The sequence below is a fragment of the Mobula birostris genome, chromosome 21 (assembly GCF_030028105.1).
Source record: "Mobula birostris isolate sMobBir1 chromosome 21, sMobBir1.hap1, whole genome shotgun sequence".
Lineage (NCBI taxonomy): Eukaryota > Metazoa > Chordata > Chondrichthyes > Myliobatiformes > Myliobatidae > Mobula > Mobula birostris.
Window position 1 is genome coordinate 39,759,730 of NC_092390.1, and position 20,535 is coordinate 39,780,264.

The following is a 20,535-nucleotide window of genomic DNA, read 5'->3' on the forward strand; positions in this document are numbered from 1 at the left end:
ATTTTAGTTCTGTCTCCAGGTAGCATAAAGCTTTCCTCTCTTAATCAGGCTAAGAATAGGTGGAAACTTGGTCCTCTGGTTGCACACAGTCTTTCAATCAGAGACATTCTTAGAAATGGAACATAGAACAGAAGCCACGACGATGTTTTTTAAAATTCATTATTGCTAATAACAACCACAATATCTGAAGTCACATTGAGGTGATCTTCAATGTGGTCATCAAGAGGCAGTATCTGCTGAAGGAGGATAGCTGGTCAAGCAACATTGGTTAGGGGGGTGGTGGTGGGAAGAGGTATTGTTGATGTTTTGTGACTTGAACCTGTACCAGACTGAGTGTTTTATTTTCCTGTCGATCTAGTAAGGTGTGGAGGTTACCTCATGAAATACAGCAGTTGACAATCCTTGGATAAAATGCCTTTTTAAATATAGACAGTGTATTAAGTGTGTTTTTCTCTGCCTTCCCCCATTCTCTTTGCTCCAACTTCTCTAGCCGAATCGTCTTGTATCAATGAGGGTAACCTGAACAGTTACATCCATGAAATTATTTATGTATAACTTGTCCTCACCCTACATGCTTTTGTACTCGTGAGATATGGTGGTCTGTAGCTGCTTTGACAGTAGAACTCCTCCATGTTCAGAAACACTGTGTGCCAGTTCTCAGTACAATGGAAATCCCGTTTACTGATACATGAGCCTTGAGATCTTCAGGTGGCTGGGACCTGAAAGCCAACGTCTGAATCGTCTGATAGCATATGCTGTTGCCCTTCAGTGTGCTGAAACAAATGGCATCCCATCATCTTAACCTATCATGTACCATATCAGGACATTGTTCTCTAGATTGGACTCTAAAATGTCCATTGGCCTATCCCTGAGATCAGGGGTCCCCAATCTTTTTTGCACCACGGACCGGTTTAATATTGACAATATTCTCACGGACCGGCCGACCGGGGGGGGGGGGGGCGGTGATGTTCAAGTGGGGTTAAACTCACCTCAACATGTCTTTTACAGTTAGGGCTGCCAACTTTCTCACTCCCAAATAAGGGACAAAAGTAGCAGTCAAATCCCGGGACACTTTACCCCAGGAAAGACTACCATGACCATGAAGCCTTGCACGGGCACCTGTGTGCGCATGTGTGGTGTGCGCAAGCGTGTACGTGCCGATTTTTTTCCACAAATCGGTTTTGGCTTAATCTTCCCGACTACATTGTACATACATTATTTCTACTTTATATAGGCTGTGTATTTATCCTATCATTCCTGCTTTTACTATATGTTAGTGGTATTTTAGGTTTTATGTGTGATTTGGTATGACTTGGTAGGTTAATTTTTGGGTCTGGGAACACTCAAAAATTTTCCCGTATAAATTAATGGTAAATGTTTCTTCACTTTACACCATTTCAGCACGAAAGGTTTCATAGAAAAGCTCTACCTTAGCGGGGGAAATATGGGACAAGGGTGGTCCTGTATGGGACAAACCAATTTAGCTGGGATGTCCCGGCAAATACGGGACAGTTGGCAACCCTGTGTTCAAGTTCAACGGTGCGTGACAGGGAATGAGGAAAGGTGCAGCTGACTCAATATTGTTTCCTCGCGGCCTGGTACCGGTCCGTGGCCCGGTGGTTGGGGACTACTGCCTGAGATGATACTTACTGGATAGTTCATTTTCAATAAACTGGCCTCCTATTACTAAAATGATAGCATTGCTCCCATTTTCAACACCGAGGTTGCCGGAGAATTTGTAAGTCTATGAGAATAATTCCTCTTTCTGCTGTTCAGTGAGATAGTAGCTGAGGAGTGATATGAATCCATACACTCATCTCTGGCCCATTTCCTTTACTGTCTTCTCCCTCTTTCAGAGAAATATATTCAGTATTAAGTAATCTCTTTACTAAGATTTTATCAGTTCCCAACATGTTAATTTGTTTTACACACAATAAACTCTCTGGCGCTGACAAGATGAAGAATAGAACCTAACTAGGTAATTAATGATATGGGAAGCAGAGAATGTTAGTTCTCAAGCTTAGGAGATAAGACGTTTCTATGAGGAGAATAAAATATGGAAACAATTTGGAACACCGTAGGTGAAATGTCCAAGAAATACAGTGTTGTGCAAGAGTCTTAGGCACCATAGCAAGAGATAAACTTGCGCACTTCATATTTACTTTAAGCGAGGTGTGGATGTATCACGTGGTAGTGTGATAATGTATGCCAATTATGTACTTTCACACCTAACTCACAATGCATTATGTAAACATCAAAAAATGCTCAATCAAACAATATATTTACAATATTACTCAAATATTACTGATATATTAAATACACAACACTCCTCCCTGCTTAGCTATAAAGTCCAACTCAACACAGATGCATCTCAGCTTATATACATACACTATATATACAGTAGACTGTATAATCCAAGTACCAGACAGACATCCACAGCATAGTGAATTTTAACATGTCCCATTCAGGCCTAAATATTTAATTGCTGTGGAGGCTTTCTTATTCTTCTGGGATAACATCTTCCCTGACAGGGGGGCTCACTCTGCATGGCAGGTGAAACCTGTGGCTGTGAAACAATCTCAGGTTCTGCGGCGTCTGGTGGTTATAGGAGTTGACTTTGGGACTACAGGCAGTGGTTGTGACAGCAGTAGCCACCTTTCTTCTCTCACAATTGACTGTGCTTTCGTCAACTGATTGGTACGTTGTCTCCAAGTGGTATTAGATGCAGTTCTGTCCTTAATCTTTATGAATGCCCGTGTTTGATCACCTCTGTAGTCCCTTGCCAGGACTGCTTGCCCAGGAGTGAAAAAATCGAACCTCCTTGCTTTAGGAGCTTTCAATTTGTCTCAGCTGTTTCTCCTGCATATTTCTTCTGAGGTTGGGTTTGAGGAGGTCCAAGCATGAATGCAAGGGATTCCTAGGAACAGCATAGCTGGTGAGGTGTTGGTTGAGCAGAGTGCTGCATTGCAATATGCCAGGAGAAATTTGGAGAGCTTCTGATTCAGTGTCAGTGTAATGTGTTCTGCTGACATTGCTTTAGGCTCTGGGCAAACCTTTCTACCGAGCCATTTATAGCTGGGCGGTACGGTGCAGATGTAATATGTCTTATTCCATTCATTTTGAGGTATGACTGAAACTGTTCCACAATGAACTGTGGTCCATTGTCACTTATTATGTGTTCCGGAACACCAGTCCTTGAGAAGATGCTTCTCCACACATCAGTAGCATGCAAGGCTGTAGTGGAGGCTATTGGGAACTCTTCTGGCTACTTTTAGTTGGATCCACTACTACTAAGCAAATCTACATAAATCCTCTGCCAGGGCAATGCAGGTCATTCCCAGGGGTGGGAAGGTGCTGCTCTAGGCATCTTCTGGATGTGTTGGCGGCTCGAACAGTGCATGGCAAGCTGCTTGATCTGCTGATCTATCGCAGGCCACCAGGCAAAGCTTTCATTTTAACCATGCCTAGATGACTGACATGTGTGTCCTCCAACACCCTAGCTCTCAGTTTGGATGGTACAACGACTCTCAATCCTCACATTGGCAATTTCCATCAAGGGCAAGTTCATCCCGGTGCTGGTAAAAACAGGGGAACAGGAGTTTCTGTTGTATGTTCCAGCTATTTTGAATGGCCATGTGTACCTGAGACAGTGTGGGTTTTTTTCTGGTTTCCCTTTGGATCATCTCTGCCAGAATAGTATGACTTTCGATTTGCATTGGGGAGAATACATCAAGAGGAGTGTCCTCTTTTGTTAAGTTTTTCGGGTATTTCCTTTTCCAAAGGTAAATAGGACAATCCATCCATCCACATTTCCATAATTAGTCGTCCTCGAATTCAACCTTGTAATTGTGTCCTCCACAAAATAGAGCCCTTCTCTATATCTGAGCTGCTGTTGTTAGTGGAACACTCTTCTGTGGATTGAAAATGGGCACTCGTGGTTGATGATCAGTAACGAGGGAAAACTCTCTCCCTTACAAGAATGAGTTAAAATGTTTCACACCCCAAACCAGACTCAAGGCCTCTCTGTCAATCTGTGCGTAATTTTTCTCTGCACTGGTAACGGAGTGTGATGTAAAGGCTATGGGTTGTTCACTTCCATCACCCATAACATGTGACATCACTGTTCCTATACCTTCATGTGAGGCATCTCAGGCAAGCTTCACTGGATGATGTGGATCATAATATGTGAATACAGTGTCTGATATCACCATTTCCCTTACCTTTCTGAAAGTCATCTCACACTGCTTTGTCCATTGCCGTTTCTCCCCAATTTGTAGTAATGAATTCAAGGGGTGGAGCACAGTAGCCAGGTTTGGCAGGAACCTGTTATAGTATTGACAAATCCTAAAAAGGACCACAACTGTGACACAATCGTTGGCCCTGGGGCATCCACCACTGCTTTAATTTTCTCAGCCCACTTGTGTAATCCTTCTGTGTTGATGGTGTGACCACAGTAAGCGATGCTTAGTTTAAAGAATTCAGACTTGTTGTATTGTGCACTGAGCCTATCATCTTCTAATATTTTCAGTGCTGCTTTAAGATTTTGGAGATGTTCCTTATTATCCCTAACAGTAACAATGGCGTCAACCAGGTAACACTGAGTGCCCGGGCAGCCTTGCAGCACCTGGTTCATACCTTTCTACCGAAGTGCAGGTGCAGATGCTACTCCAAAAATAAGCCTGTTATAGCAATACAGCCCTTTGAGAGTTTTTATGGTGAGAAACACTTTGGACTTTTCTTCCATCTCCATCTGTAGGTAGCCCTCAACTAAGTCCACTTTGCTGAAGTGTTTCTCTCTAGAAATGTTTGCAGATGTATTCTCTATCCTGGTCAGAGGATATTGATCTACTTTCAATACTGGGTTGATGGTGGCCTTAAAATAACCACAGATCCTGATTGACCAATTCTTCCTGGCTCCTGGGACCACTGGCATTGCCCATGGGCTCCACTCAACCTGGGAAAGAGTTCCTTCAGCCTCATGTGATCTAGCTGACTGGTTACCTTCTCACAGATGGTACCAGGAACCAGATGGGCTTTGTAAAACTTGGGTGTGGCATTTTTATATAATGCTATTTTACCCTTGATATGTTTGAGTTTTCCAACAGCATTCTTGAACACTGCTGTGGCATCATCCAGTATCTTTCTTACTTTGCTTTCAGTTGGCTTTACTGCAGGGGATGGAGTATGCAAAATGGCAGATGGATCTCTAATCAATTGTGATTGTCCCAGCCAATCACACACCTGCAATGCTGGCCTCCTGGTTTTTACCACATTCAAGCAATGTGTTTCACTGTTACAAATATCATTCACACAGGAGTTATTTTTTGTCTGGTATAGTAAGCTCTGAATTGGTCATCTGCATGCTTCAGTTTAGAATCTTTGAAATACCATTCAGGCTCATTTAATAGAATGTATGAAACAGCTGAGCCAGTGACCAAGCTTTACTGGACCATGTGGATTATAATGTGTGAGTCCAGTGTCTGATATCACCATTTCCTTTGTCTTTTGGAAAGCCTCCTCACATTGCTCTGTCCATTGCCATTTCTTCCCGATCTGTAGTAATGAGTTCAAGGGGATGGAGTACAGTAAGCAGGCTTGGGAGGAACCTGTTATAGTTGTTGCATTTCACTGTTACAAGTGTCAATCCCACAGGAGTTATATTTTCTCCAGTATAAGTTCTGGTTGGATAACTACAGGCTGCAGTTCAGTACCTTTGAAATGCTGTTCAAATTCATTCTGTGGAATAACTGAATCAGCTGAACCAGTGATCAAATCCATTTTATTTAATTTACCTTTCACTTCTGATGTATGCCATATTGCTTTTCTATTGTTAGTTTTCACTTTGTAAGTCTTAAGGCTACTCAGTCCTGAGTCATTCTCATCATTATCAGATTTTTCATCAACAGTGTGCAGATTAGTGCTCTTCTTGAAACAGCAACTTAATTTTTAGCTTATTCTCTTCTATGTGTGGTCCTTTTATTTTTGTCTGCCTAATATGCTCTTTGTATGTGTCCTACTTGTTGCATTTTCTGTAAGTTTCAACTTTAAGTCTGCATTGCTCTGGTGTATAGTACATGAGCACCTGCCACAATAGTTACACAATTTGTTTGGCTGGGCAGGTTTTTGTTTAGATGTGGCAATCAAGAATGGTTTCAGCATTAATGTTCCTGCATTACTTTCACAATATCAGCAAAGCTCATTTTGGTTGTGATGCACTATCAATTACTCCAAAAGACTGGAAGTAGAGTAAATACTGAAAGGCTTTTATTAACAGTAAATGGACCAATGTCCATGCTGAGTATCTGTCCTGGACTGAGGGAGAAGCAGTGACACAATTGCCTTTATTCAGGGGTCTGTGGGAAGAGCCACAGGAGCAGTCAACAGAGGGGTGTGTCCAGACATGTCCAGACAGGTAACCCAGTTACAACCTATATACGTGGTTTACCACAGGTTGGTTTGGCTGGAGCAGTTAAACTTCTTAGCAAATGGTATTCATTAAATCCAATACAATCAGCAAAAACAGTACTTGTTTCTCATTGGCTATTCCATTTGCTTTAAAGTACTGCTCAATTCATTCTGTATATATATATATATATTCCAGTTATCTGTTGTGTAATCAAATGTGTCAATCTTTCTGATGTGGCCTGCCATTTTTCTCTTTTTTTATGATTACACACTCTACTGACAGGTCCGCCAGTACTCACTGTTTATGAACCCGGGAACTCTTCCATTTTCTGCCTTTTTTAAAAATGTAATTGTCTATCCATTTGTGAAGAAAACATCCTCTGTGCTTCAACAGGCAGGTAGTCATCTCGGGTTCATTTAAAACGTTTTTGTCGCCACTATTATGTTTTGTAACTCCAAAGCATAAAAACTAATTGAAAGTAACACAAGGGAGCTGGGAATGTGAGTCTAACTTAGTTTTTTACTTTAAGTGAGGTGCACAATTATCAGGTGGTGTTGTGATGATGTATGCAATTTACATACTTTTACAGATATACATAACGCATTATGTAAACAACAAAAATGCTGAATTAAACAATATATTCATAACATTAGTCAGATAATACTGATATATTAAATACATAACAGAACCAAGGTAGGCTTCATATATTCTTTAAAATTATGCCATCCCTACTATGTTTCAGATGTGCTGCCTTGGAAAGCTGTGAAACCAGAGCAATGTACTGGACTGAAGCCTTTAATTATAGAGATGAATAATTTCTATTTTTAAGTGATGATATAGAAGGACATATTTTTCAAGACTTTGCTATCAACAGGGAGCCCCGCCTGCCAGATGTGCATATAAGGAAATCAGAACCATGCTGCACTTTATCATTTGCTTTTGCATGGTTTGCTCCAGCAACGAGCTGGCACAAACATAATGTGTCAAATGGCTTCCTTCTGTGCTGTCAACTTCTAAACTTCATGGTCCTCTAGCTGGCAGAAATCCCTGCTGTCACTGTGGATTGGAGATATTATCTCAGCACTAGATGTATTTTGCATGCCTGTACTTCTATTTGTGTACTAATAAGATGATGGGAAATATTTTTTAGATATTTGTTTCAAAAATAATAACTGAGTAGGTGAAGATACAGGAAGGACTAAAGCCTAGAGCTTAAACTGTACAATTGCAAAAGATTTCTAGAAGTAGGAGGCAGTGTACATCCGCCCCGCTCAAGTTTTTTTTGCATCTGCATGCCCTACATCAGGCCTTTGTTGTTTTTTTTTTGTTTTGGCATTCAGATGGGAGTTTGGAAAACCTGTCAGTCCTTACAGACTGGTACATAATGAATGTAGCACAATCATCTAGATTCATAGAATCATAGAGCACTACAGCACAGAAAGAGCCCCTTCAGACTATCTAGTCCATACTGAACTATTATTCTGCCTAGTCCCAGCAACACACACCTAGACCATAGCCGTCCCATCCACATACTTAACCAAAGTTCTCTTAAATTTTGAAATCGAATCTGCATGCACCATTTCTGTTCATGTTCCACACTCTCACCAGCCTCTGAGTGAAGTTGCTGCCCCTATGTTCCCCTTAAACCTTTTTCATCTTTCACCCTTAACCCTTGACCTCTAGTTGTTATCTCACCCAACCTAAGTGGAAAAACCTGCTTGTGTTTACCCTGTCTGTACTCCTCATAGTCCTGTATCCCAAATATATATGCCATTATTTGCACAAGCTACACTGACAGCACTTCACAAATTGGTGACCCCTATCATCAAGAAGGACAAGAATAGCAGGCACAAGGGAACACTGTCACCTGGAAGTTTCCCTCCAAATCACACACTAGTCTATTTTGGAAATAGCTTGCCATTCCTTTATTGTTGTGGGTCTAAATCCTCAATCTCCCATTTCAAAGAATATAGCTGTTCAAGCAGATGGTTCATCATCACCTTCTCAAGGGCAACTAGGAATTAAAAATAAACATGACTCCTGTCAGCTTTGGCCATATCTGGTAAATGAATAGAAGAAGGACTTTAAATTTCCAATACATCAGTTCATTTAATGAATATGGTAGTACTTATTTCCTATACCAGAGTTTATGTTAAGATTTCAAATAAAAACTTCTATGTTAGTACGATGAACTTACTTATGCAATATAGCACTGGAGAGACACCTTCCCTTCTCTGTTTAAAACCTGGTTGGGGGAGAAGTACTGCTACATTAATGTCTGAGATGATTACTTTTCATGTTTCTTTGTAATAACGAAGCAATTCTATCTACTTTGTAAATATCAGATAAAAATTATTATCGAGTTAACTTTTTCTTGGACATGTGACATTTGTTTATGATTTATCTTCACAAAATTTCCTTATAAAATCAATTTTGCTGTGGTCCTTGGGGATCTGTGGTGTAGCCCTGAACTTGTTCTAAAATCTTGTTTACAGAAGTCCGGAATAAAGTTACAATACAAAACATGAAGCACACATGTGGAGGAGAAAGCGATGAAGGTGTGCCGTCTATGTTCAGGAGAGATAAAGAGCACAAAAGGAAATTGTGAAAGGAAAAGAGAGTTTCAGTAATGACAAGTTTGCATATGTGAAAAGGCATATGTAGGGCAGGAGAAATAACAACAAAGACTTTTATTTCTTTCAGACAAAATGTCAAAAGAGATTAGCTAGTGTGGTCCTGTAAATAGAAAGTCACTTTAGCCTGCAGAGCCATGGTAATTTGGGCTATATACAGACAAGTAAAGACTAAAAATAAACATCCAATTCTGTTTCCTTCCTGATAGTGCTTGGGTGACTAAAGTTGAGTTAAGGTACCGCACTGTTCTGCTTGACGTGCAAGAATACTTATTTGGTTTCTTGGCCTGCCATTATTCAGCCTTTCCTCATGTTAATTATGAACCATCTGAGTATTTTTTTAAATCACCAGCCGCAAAATGTGGATCTTTACTGTGCAATAAGCTGCAACATTACCAAATAATTTCTTCCAGTTCGAACATAACATAGCCTCATCTTAATTACAATCATGACTTGTGTGCAGAGTGCGGGCTGTTGGACAGGTATCCTTAATGGCCGTTTCTGATTTAATTCCAGTAACTTTAATTCCAGTAGTCTGTTAGTAACCTCAGTAACTTTTACAGATATTGAAATGCCACTCACTGAAGATCACAAAATTTAAAAAAAAGTTCTAACAGTTTCCATTTTCTTTCTGTAGTGATTCAGTTACACATATTGTAACTGAGAATAACTCCTGGAATGAGATTTGGGACTGGATTCAAACACAGAAGATGTCAGATGCTAACAAGCTAAATTTACTTAATATCTCCTGGTTTACAGAGAGTATGGGTGCTGGTAAACCTGTAGACATCGAAGAACGCCACAGACTGCAGGTAAATGTAATGCCCCTTTTATAATTGATATATATTATAATGCAGTGTTTCATTATGATGCGATTATGCACTCTGAAATATAGAAGAGTAAAGATAAATGTTTTGCTTCTTTCAAATACTTGTTACATTGCCCTAATTTAAATAAATTGGCATTTTATTGCATGTTTAATGGAATAGAATTCTGGTAATTTATGGAAAAGGCAAAACAAACCTGTTGTTCACACTATACAATATGTTTCTATCTATTCTAGATCTACTTTCTACCTTTTGGTCTGTTATTTGCTTGGTTGTGACATACTATTTACTCATCCAATCATTTTTATATTATCTTCCACCCCAGTTCAATTAAAATAATTGCTGAAAAATTACTAATTCTTTTAAAATTAAAAACTCTTCAATTTTCATGCCGTTGGAAGAATTCCAAAGAAGCTGATAGCAATAAACAGTATATGAAAATAATATTGCACTAGATCAAGCATTGGTATTAAATTGCAAGGGTTAGACAATTGATGCACTAATGCTTCAATTTATGAAGAATGTTTATTCGTATGGAGGATCCTGCCCTCTTCTGAGAATTTCCTTTCCTTCCAACCATGTCTTTTAAACATAATTCCACAATTAATCATTTGATGATACCAGCATTGATATTTACCTAACAACTGTCTTAAGAAATGATTCCCGATTCAGTGCAAGTTTATATTCAAGGTATTTTCTACTTCACACTTCCTTAACAATGCTGAGATGGAAATCACTTGCTTAATTTTGATTATTGCCCTGTCATGATCTGACATTAGTTTACAGATTATATGATACGTTGTCCTCTTTCTGAGGGCACATGGCCAAGTGGTTAAGGCATTGGACTAGCGACCTGAAGGTCATGAGTTCAAGCTCCAGCCGAGGCAACGTGTGTTGTGTCCTTGAGCAAGACACTTAATCACACATTGCTCTGCGACGACACTGGTACCAAGCTGTATGGGTCCTAATGCCCTTCCCTTGGACAACATTGGTGTCGTGGAGAGGGGAGACTTGCAGCTTGGGCAGCTGCTGGTCTTCCATACAACCTTGCCCAGATCTGCGCCCTGGAGAGTGAAGACTTTCCAGGCGCAGATCCATGGTCTTGCAAGACAGTATATTTTCATATACTGTCTTTACTTTACTGTCCTCTTTCTTTATTTGTAGAATGTAGTTATTGAACTTGCCCACATTTTGTCATTGTCATGGTGATAGATCCATGCAGTGAAGAAACCCACAGCCACACTTAGGCCAACCATCATGGTTATCTACTGTAGAGTAATCATTGATTTCATATCCTGCTTTATTCATTCCTGTCCAGGTTCCTCTTAAATATCATTCCTGTATCACCACCACCTCTGGCAGGCCATTCAAGATATCAACTACTCTTTGTGTGAACAGTTGCCCTCTCAGGTTATCAATGGGCTGAATGGCCTAGTTCTGGCCCTACAGGCATGGCATTGGTAGCTTGCAGAGTGTTAGCTGTAATATTGGGGTTCAATTCCAGCTGCTGTTTTTAAGGAGTTTCTATTTTCTCCCAACACAATGTGGGTTTCCTCTGGGTGCTCTGGTTTCCTCCTATATTGCAAAGATGTACAGGTTACGGTTAGCAGTTGTGGGCATGCTATGTTGGCATTGGAAACATGGTGACACTTGCAGGCTGCCCCCAGCACATCCCAATGCAAGCAACGCATTTCACTGTATGTTTTGCTGTTTCAATGTACGTGTGACAAATAAAGAAAATCCCTTTGTCTTTATGTCTTATGATTTTATAGTTATGGTCTGAAACCTTGTACCTCTTATCTTAAACATACTCTCTACTTTTTGATACCTCTACCATAAGAAATAGACTTGAGCTATCTTCCCTATCACTGCTTCTCATATTTTTCTAAACCTCTGTCATCTCATTTCTCAGCCTCCTTTGCTCTAGGGAAATAAAATACCTATTCTGTCCAATCCCTCCTTATAACTCAAACCCTCCAATCCTGATAACAATACTGTTACTTTTCTTCTGCACCCTCTCTAGCTTAGTGATAGAAGGTTTTGGCAACATTAAAGATTACAACTTGCCTGACAGCAGCATCCAGCTGGGATTTTATCAGGACACCTTGGTTCCAGACCCTAGTCCAAATATGAACCAAAAGAGCTGGATTATGGGTGTGAGGTGAGAATGATAGCTCATCATATCATGGCAGCATTTGACTGAGCATGTTGCCAAGGCACCCAAGAGAACTGAAATCATTGGGCATTTTGGTAAATGCAGGTGTAACCAACCACCAGCACCATTGATTCACTTCTTACAACGAATCTAATCCATCCTCTTGAGACTATTAACAAGATTAAGCCTTACTTTGTGACTCCTTTGCGAGTCTATTTTATGTTCATTAAATTCTCTTTATAGGATTGTAATTTGTCATCCTTTCTTAACTAAAAGATTCTTAAGAGAAATTCCAATAATAGAAACTTTCATAATGAAACCTCAATTTTCGATTTTTCGACAGACTATAGGGTAACCCACACTGGAGTCTAAGTGCATCAGTTTCTTTATTCATTTATGGGCATTGATGTTATTTTGGACAAGCATAATATTTTAATCAGTATATTTAAAGCACTTGTGAAGCAAATGATGTGCTATCAATAAATATAACCATATGATGGCACTGTGGAATGGGAAGCATTTAAAGACAAAAACTTACAGAAAGACTGGATAAATGTCACCATCTATTTTGTGCAAGAAAATTCAATATAAAATTCATCAAAATGTTTCTGAAATATAAACTGCAGTGCTTATAATAGTACATAATGTATCATGTAATAGTACCTGCAGAAGAAGATATTTAATCACTTGAGTCTGTATTGGTTCTCCGTAACTGCAATCCAATTAGCCCCATTCTCCTGCTCTTTCTCTGTCTTTCTGTTGATTTTCTCTTTTAAACTTATATTTAATTTTGGCTTGAAAGCCATCATTAAATTTGCATTAAAAAGATTTTCCCCATTTTTCCTTTGATTCTTTTGCCAATTATTTTAAATCCATGACCATTAAATCATTAATGACTCATGGGAAACTCAACCAGAAATCCACTGGCCCATAAACTGGTGCTCACCAGTGTGCTGCTCGTCCATGATTTCTGTGCATTCTCACCTGTGATTTGGAAATGCTAATTGTAGCCTTTTCCATATTCGCATGCATTAAGCCCATGTTATTTCATGACTTCCCTGTTTCTCATGTAGATAGCATTGCACATTAGTTCTGCTCTGGAACATTCAACCATGATTCAAATTGAATTGACTTTATTTCTTACATCCTTCACATATGTGAGGAGTTAAAATCTTTATGTTACATCTCCATCTTAATGTGCAATGTTCAATTTATAATAAAGTAAGTAAAGTAAAGGCATCCGTTAGTCTTGCGAGACCATGGATCTGCGACTGGAAAGTCTTCACTCTCCAGGGTGCAGGCCTGGGCCAGGTTGCATGGAAGACCAGCGGTTGCCCATGCTGCAAGTCTCCCCTCTCCACGACACCAATGTTGTCCAAGGGAAGGGCACTAGGACCCATACAGCCTGGCACCAGTGTCATTGCAGAGCAACATGTGATTAAGTGCCTTGCTCAAGGACACAACACATGTTGCCTCGGCTGAGGCTCAAACTCAGGACCTTCAGATCGCTAGTCCAGTGCCTTAACCACTTGGCCATGTGCCCACTCAATTTATAATAATTTGTAATAAATAGCATGTACAACAGGACAGTCAATATAGCATAGAAATACATTTGTATCAGTGTGAATTAATCAGTCTGATGGCCTGGTGGAAGAAGCTATCCCAGAGCCTGTTGGTCCTGGCCTTCATGCTGCGGTACCGTTTTCAGGATGGTAGCAGCTGTATTAGTTTGTGGTTGGTGTGACTCGGGTCCCCAATGATCCTTTGAGCCCTGTTTATGCACCTGTCTCTGTAAATGTCCTGAACAGTGGGAAGTTCACATCTACAGATGCGCTGGACTGTCCACACCACTCTCTGCAGAACCCAGTGATTGAGGGAAGTGCAGTTCCCATACCAGGCAGTGATGCAGCCAGTCAGGATGCTCTCAAATGTGCCCCTGTAGAAAGTCCTTAGGATTTGGGGGCCTATACCCAACTTCTTCAACCATCTGAGGTGAAAGAAGTGCATGGATGGCAAATGGTGGTTTGAAAATAAAGGAAGACATGCATGCAGCTGGAAGGCTTGTTGAAAGCCTGTATGAGATGCCTACAGGAAATTCACCCCACACACTACAGGAACGTGAAGTCTGGAACCTTAAGCTAATCTTCCAGCATGGAAACAACTAGTAGCTTACCAAACTGTTCACAGTGCAATGTCCAATACAGAGGTACTCTAGCAAAGGCAAAAGCTTCCCATCAGTGGAGGACCAACCTCTCTTTTCTCAGACCTAGAATTCTGTCATCATGGATCTGGACTGAATAATTCTGGGAGCTTTAAGACACTGACAGCACTTGCGTAATACATCTTACAGCAGGCTATGAAGTCCAGGGGAATGTTAATGGTTCTGTGAAGAGTCTGTTCTCCTCTCAGTAAAACAGTATTTAACTTCCTGCCACTGTGGCCTTGCAATTGCATGTTAGGTATTTAGCGCAGGTTGCTTCCATCCTTACAATGGTGCCACTAAAGGTTTAGCTAATTAACCCATCTGCCCCTTACAACCATCTGTAATCTCCTTCATTATAATGGAGCCAATGTCTCCCACTGGAGAGCAGAACTTAAGGGTAGTTTGACTGATATGAATGCATGAAAGACAGGCACTAGGGAAACCCATAAGGGTGAATGGTCAATAATCAAAAAGGTTTTGCTCTTTAGTGTAAGCATGAAATTAGAAGGTGTACATGGTGAACAACACCCACAAAATGTTGGAGGAGCTCAGTCGGGCAGGCAGCTTCTATGGAGATAAATCAACAGTTGACATTTTGAGCCAAGACCCTTCATCAGGACTGAACAGAAAGTGAAGAAGTCAGGTTTTGATATTCATGATTTTTGCAGTAAGGAACTACAAAAAATAATTACTGACAGAATAGTGGAGCATAGTTGTACGTCACAAGGAGGTTTTGGATTTCCCTTCATTCCTGGGTGTTGGACGTTGACTGAAGATCATCATTTGATGCTTGTCTCTCATTGCTACTCAACTTAAAGCAATAATAAATGAGAATGCAAATGGAATGAGATAATATATTTTTAGGTAAAAATTTTGAGTGACTTGGAGCCTGCCTTGCCTTAGTGTCTTAAAGGTTGCACAGGGAAGAAAATAGAGAGCACCGTTCAAAGTTTTCAGGGGCTGCAGACAACTTTTTCAACAGCATTGCCTCTTTCAGTGAACTTACTGTGTCCTGCACTAAGAACGCCATAACAAAGGGACACGGGGCAGGAACTAACATGCAAGGAAGGCTAGTTGATTTCCATCAAGTCAGAGGCAAATTAATTCATAAATTTAGTCTGAAATATTTATTTTGGGGCAGATTTTGTATTTGCTTTGAAGCCAAGTGGATGGAGTATGGTTAGTGACAGTATGAGGAGAAAGTGTGGACCGGTAACAAATGGTGACTCAGGCTTGTGGTGACAGGGATCATGAGGAGATAAGTTATACACGGAAAGAAGAAGTTATTGGAGACACCTCTGTCCTTCCTGCTTCTCCTTCTCCTCCTCCCTAATCTTCAGCTGCTCGCTGTACACAAGTGCAGATGTGGAGGGGAGGAATGTGCCATCATAATGGAAACTTTGTGTCTGGTGAGGGCAAGTGGCAAGGTTCTGTCTGGGTTCAGCAGACAACAGAATCATGATGATTGTGCTCACACTTCTTGTGGTAGCATGGCTTTCATGTGGCTACACCAAATGGTAGATTGCAGGGAGAGCGTCCTTTCTGCGGAAGAGATCTGCCTTTCATTGTACCCTGTTGCTGCTCAGGTAAGAGAACTGTTCCCTGAATTCTCTAGACTGTAGGTGACTCAGAAAATATATGGACACTATGAAGGAACTAACAGATCTCAGTGTGTGAGATATCATTGGCGCCGCATGGGATCGTTCGATGTGGAAAGCCATGATCACCCAAGCATGTAACGCGCAAGGCACACGAAGAGAGAAGAGAGAGTAGGTGACTCACCTTCACTCCTTCTTCATGTTTCCAACAACCTGCCCTACTGTAGCTATACTCTCCTCATCCTCTCAGTTAATCCGCACTTTCAGAGGAACTTCTACAAATATACCCATGAGAGGAAGCAACAGGTACGTGCAGATGTTTGAAATCTGAAACAAGTTTTTCATTAATTATCACATTATCACATCAGCTCCATTTTGTCGTCTGCAACATTAAACACGTGGAACCATAGCAACTGGCAGAAGAATTTCTAATACAATACTCGTGCAAATAATAGCTGATCCTTCTTTAAACAGAGCAGCTAGGTGCAGAGTGGAGAGGTTTTGTTCATAGATGGAGATCAATTCTTCCTGTCCTCAAATGTGTAATTTTGAGAGGTGTTGGTTGGATTCCTGTCCTCTGAAGTGACAGCACATTGTTAGTAGCTCTGCTCCACATCCTAGCTATCCGACCCAATGCTGATGTTATCCACTTTGTGTATCAAGTTTGGGATGGACTGAGTGTAGATTCTGCCAGAATATTAAGCTTTGGGTTGGATCTGGTTGCTTTTGCATTGAAATGGTTCTATACAAAATGGTTTGATGCAGCTCGCAGTGGCCACTCCGGTGGTGATATCTGTTATCTGTCAAGTAGGGTGCCGTGCACAATCCTGATTTGATGGAGTCGGATGTGAGCGCACGGAGGAACATCTGGTGAAACTTCTGAAATGCCTGCTTCACTGCCGCTGCTACTCTGTGATCCAGAATCTCCGGAGGGGAAGGCCCTGAGTCCTCGGCTTTGCTTGTTGCTTGGCGGCCGGCGCGGGGTCGAAGCGCTCGGCAGAGGGTGGTGCTCGGTGCTCGGTGTTGGAGGGCTGGTCAGAGGCTCGAAGTTTTCGGACGGACTCAGAGTCCGCTATGGTCAGGTGCTTCCAGGATGCTGCATCGGCAAGTTTGTGGCGCTTGGAGGTTCATGGCAGGGAGAGTTTCTCTCTTCTACCGTCTGCGTGAGTTGATGGGGCTATTGGGACTTGAGACTTTTTTTTTACCATGCCCATGGCCTGCTCTTTATCAAATTATAGTATTACTTTGCACTGTTGTAACTATATATTATAATTATGTGGTTTTGTCAGTTTTAGTCTTGGTTTGTCCTGTGTTTCTTGTGTTATCATTCTGGAGGAACATTGTATCATTTTTTAATGCATGCATTTCTAAATGACAATAAACGAGGACTGAGTGTCCTCATAAAAGGACCCTGATGGCAGTTATTTATAGGCCTCCAAACAGCTGCAGGGATGTGGACTACAAATTACAACCGGAAGTAGAAAAGGCTTGTCAGAAGGGCAGTGTTATGATAATTGTGGGGGATTTTAACATGCGAGTGGATTGGGAAAATCAGGTCGGCACTGGATCTCAAGAGAGAGAATTTGTAGAATGTCTGCGAGATGGCTTTTTAGAATAGCTTGTTGTTGAGCCCATTAGGGGATTGGCTGTACTGGATTGGGTATTGTGTAATGAACCGGAGGTGATTAGAGAGATTGAGATTAAGGAACCCTTAGGAGGCAGTGATCATAACATGATTGAGTTCACTGTGAAATTTGAAAAAGAGAAGCCGAAATCTGATGTGTCGGTATTTCAGTGGAGTAAAGGAAATTACAGTGGCATGAGAGAGGAACTGGCAAAAGTTGACTGGAAAGGGACACTGGCGGGAAAGACAGCACAGCAGCAGTGGCTGGAGTTTATGCGAGAAATGAAGAAGGTGCAAGACAGGTATATTCCAAAAAAGAAGAAATTTTCGTGTGGAAAAAGGATGCAACCGTGGTTGACGAGAAGTCAAAGCCAAAGTTAAAGCAAAGGAGAGGGCATACAAGGAAGCAAAAATTAGTGGGAAGACAGAGGATTGGGAAGTTTTTAAAACCTTACAAAAGGAAACCAAGAAGGTCATTAAGAGGGAAAAGATTAATTATGAAAGGAAGCTAGCAAATAATATCAAAGAGGATACTAAAAGCTTTTTCAAGTATATAAAGAGTAAAAGACAGGTGAGAGTAGATATAGGACCGATAGAAAATGATGCTGGAGAAATTGTAATGGGAGATAAGGAGGTGGCAGAGGAACTGAATGAGTATTTTGCATCAGTCTTCACTGAGGAAGACATTAGCAGTATACCGGACACTCAAGGGTGACAGGGAAGAGAAGTGTGCGCAGTCACAATTACGACAGAGAAAGTACTCAGGAAGTTGAATAGTCTAAAGGTAGATAAATCTCCTGGACCAGATGGAATGCACCCTCATGTTCTGAAGGAAGTAGCTGTGGAGATTGCGGAGGCATTAGCTATGATCTTTCAAAAGTCGATAGATTCTGGCATGGTTCCGGAGGACTGGAAGATTGCAAATGTCACTCCGCTATCTAAGAAGGGGGCAAGGAAGCAAAAAGGAAATTATAGACCTGTTAGCTTGACATCGGTGGTTAGGAAGTTGTTGGAGTCGATTGTCAAGAATGAGGTTACAGAGTACTTGGAGGCATATAACAAGATAGGCAGAACTCAGCATGGATTCCTTAAAGGAAAATCCTGCCTGACAAACCTATTACAATTTTTTGAGGAAATTACCAGTAGGCTAGACAAGGGAGATGCAATGAATGTTATATATTTGGATTTTCAGAAGGCCTTTGACAAGGTGCCACACATGAGGCTACTTAACAAGATAAGAGCCCATGGAATTATGGGAAAGTTACATACGTGGATAGAGCGTTGGCTGATTGGCAGGAAACAGAGAGTGGGAATAAAGGGATCCTATTCTGGTTGGCTGCCGGTTACTAGTGGTGTTCCACAGGGGTCCGTGTTGGGGCCGCTTCTTTTTACATTGTACATCAACGATTTGGATTATGGAATAGATGGCTTTGTGACTAAGTTTGCTGATGGTACGAAGATAGGTGGAGGGGCCAGTAGTGCTGAGGAAACGGAGAGTCGCAGAGAGACTTGGATAGATTGGAAGAATGGGCAGAGAAGTGGCAAATGAAGTATAATGTTGGAAAGTGTATGGTTATGCACTTTGGCAGAAATAATAAACGGGCAGACTATTATTTAAATGGGGAAAGAATTCAACGGTGAGGTGCAACGGGACTTGGGAGTCCTCGTACAGGATACCCTTGAAGTTAACCTCCAGGTTGAATCAGTAGTGAAGAAGGCGAATGCAATGTTGGCATTCATTTCTAGAGGAATAGAGTATAAGAGCAGGGATGTGATGTTGAGGCTCTATAAGGCGCTGGTGAGTCCTCACTTGGAGTACTGTGGGCAGTTTTGGTCTCCTTATTTTAAGAAAGGATGTACTGACGTTGGAGAGAGTACAGAGAAGATTTACTAGAATGATTCCGGGAATGAGAGGGTTAACATATGAGGAATGTTTGTCCGCTCTTGGACTGCATTCCTTGGAGTTTAGAAGAATGAGGGGAGACCTCATAGAAACATTTCGAATGTTGAAAGGCATGGACAGAGTGGATGTAGCAAAGTTGTTTCCCATGATGGGGGAGTCTAGTACGAGAGGGCATGACTTAAGGATTGAAGGGCGCCCATTCAGAACAGAAATGCGAAGAAATTTTTTGAGTCAGAGAGTGGTGAATCTATGGAATTTGTTGCCACGGGCAGCAGTGGAGGCCAAGTCGTTGGGTGTATTTAAGGCAGAGATTGATAGGTACCTGAGTAGCCAGGGCATCAAAGATTATGGTGAGAAGGCGGGGGAGTGGGACTAAATGCGAGAATGGATCAGCTCATGATAAAATGGCAGAGCAGACTCGATGGGCCGAATGGCCGACTTCTGCTCCTTTGTCTTATGGTCTTATGGTCTAATCTAAAAAAATACTTTATCAAACACAAAGAAGAAAAAATCCACAGCTACTGGAAATCTGAGCAACACACTCACAATGCTGGATGAATTCAGCAGGCCGGGCAGCATCTTTGGCGGGACTACAGCCTGAAACGTCAACTGTACTCCTTTCCATAGATGCTGTCTGGCTTGCTGAGTTCCTCCAGCATTGTGAGTGTGTTGCTCAGATTTCCAGCACCTTCAGGTTTTCTCCTCTTTGTGGTTGGATTACTACTCTGCAAAATCTTGTCCAGGGATGCCTACGCTGAAGAAGTTTAAATCTTCCATTCGTGTACTGCTTAAGTGTTTCAGCCTGAAACATTCATTGTACTCTTTTCCATAGATGCTGCCTTGACTGCTGAGTTCCTCCATCATTTTGTGTGTGGTGCAGTACTTTATCAAGCTTAGCACTATCTCACGAGAATGGAATGCATGAGATTGTAATATTTGTACATCAGTTTTGGTCATGGTACATATGGGAAAAAATCATAAGCTCATGGCATTGCATTTTACCTTTTTGTTTGACCAGACCTGTGTGTAATGGGGATGCACCAAGATGTTGCCTGGATGGAGGATTTCAGTTATGGGGAGAGGTTGGACAGGGTGGGATTGTTTTCCATGTAGATACAGGCAAAAAGATGGGGCATGGACACAGTAAGTCCAAAGTCTTTTTTCTATTCTTCAGAGCTCTATGACT

At 41.3% G+C, this 20,535-nt stretch overlaps 1 protein-coding gene across 1 annotated transcript in view; it reads left to right on the plus strand.

Moving 5' to 3' along the window:
• dntt (deoxynucleotidyltransferase, terminal) overlaps positions 1-20,535 on the plus strand; it is a 294,866-nt gene that overhangs the window by 32,494 nt on the left and 241,837 nt on the right. The window contains exon 2 of the mRNA XM_072239756.1: positions 9,677-9,851. Within this exon, the coding sequence (XP_072095857.1) occupies positions 9,677-9,851 (175 nt within the window). The remainder of the gene's footprint in view (positions 1-9,676; positions 9,852-20,535) is intronic.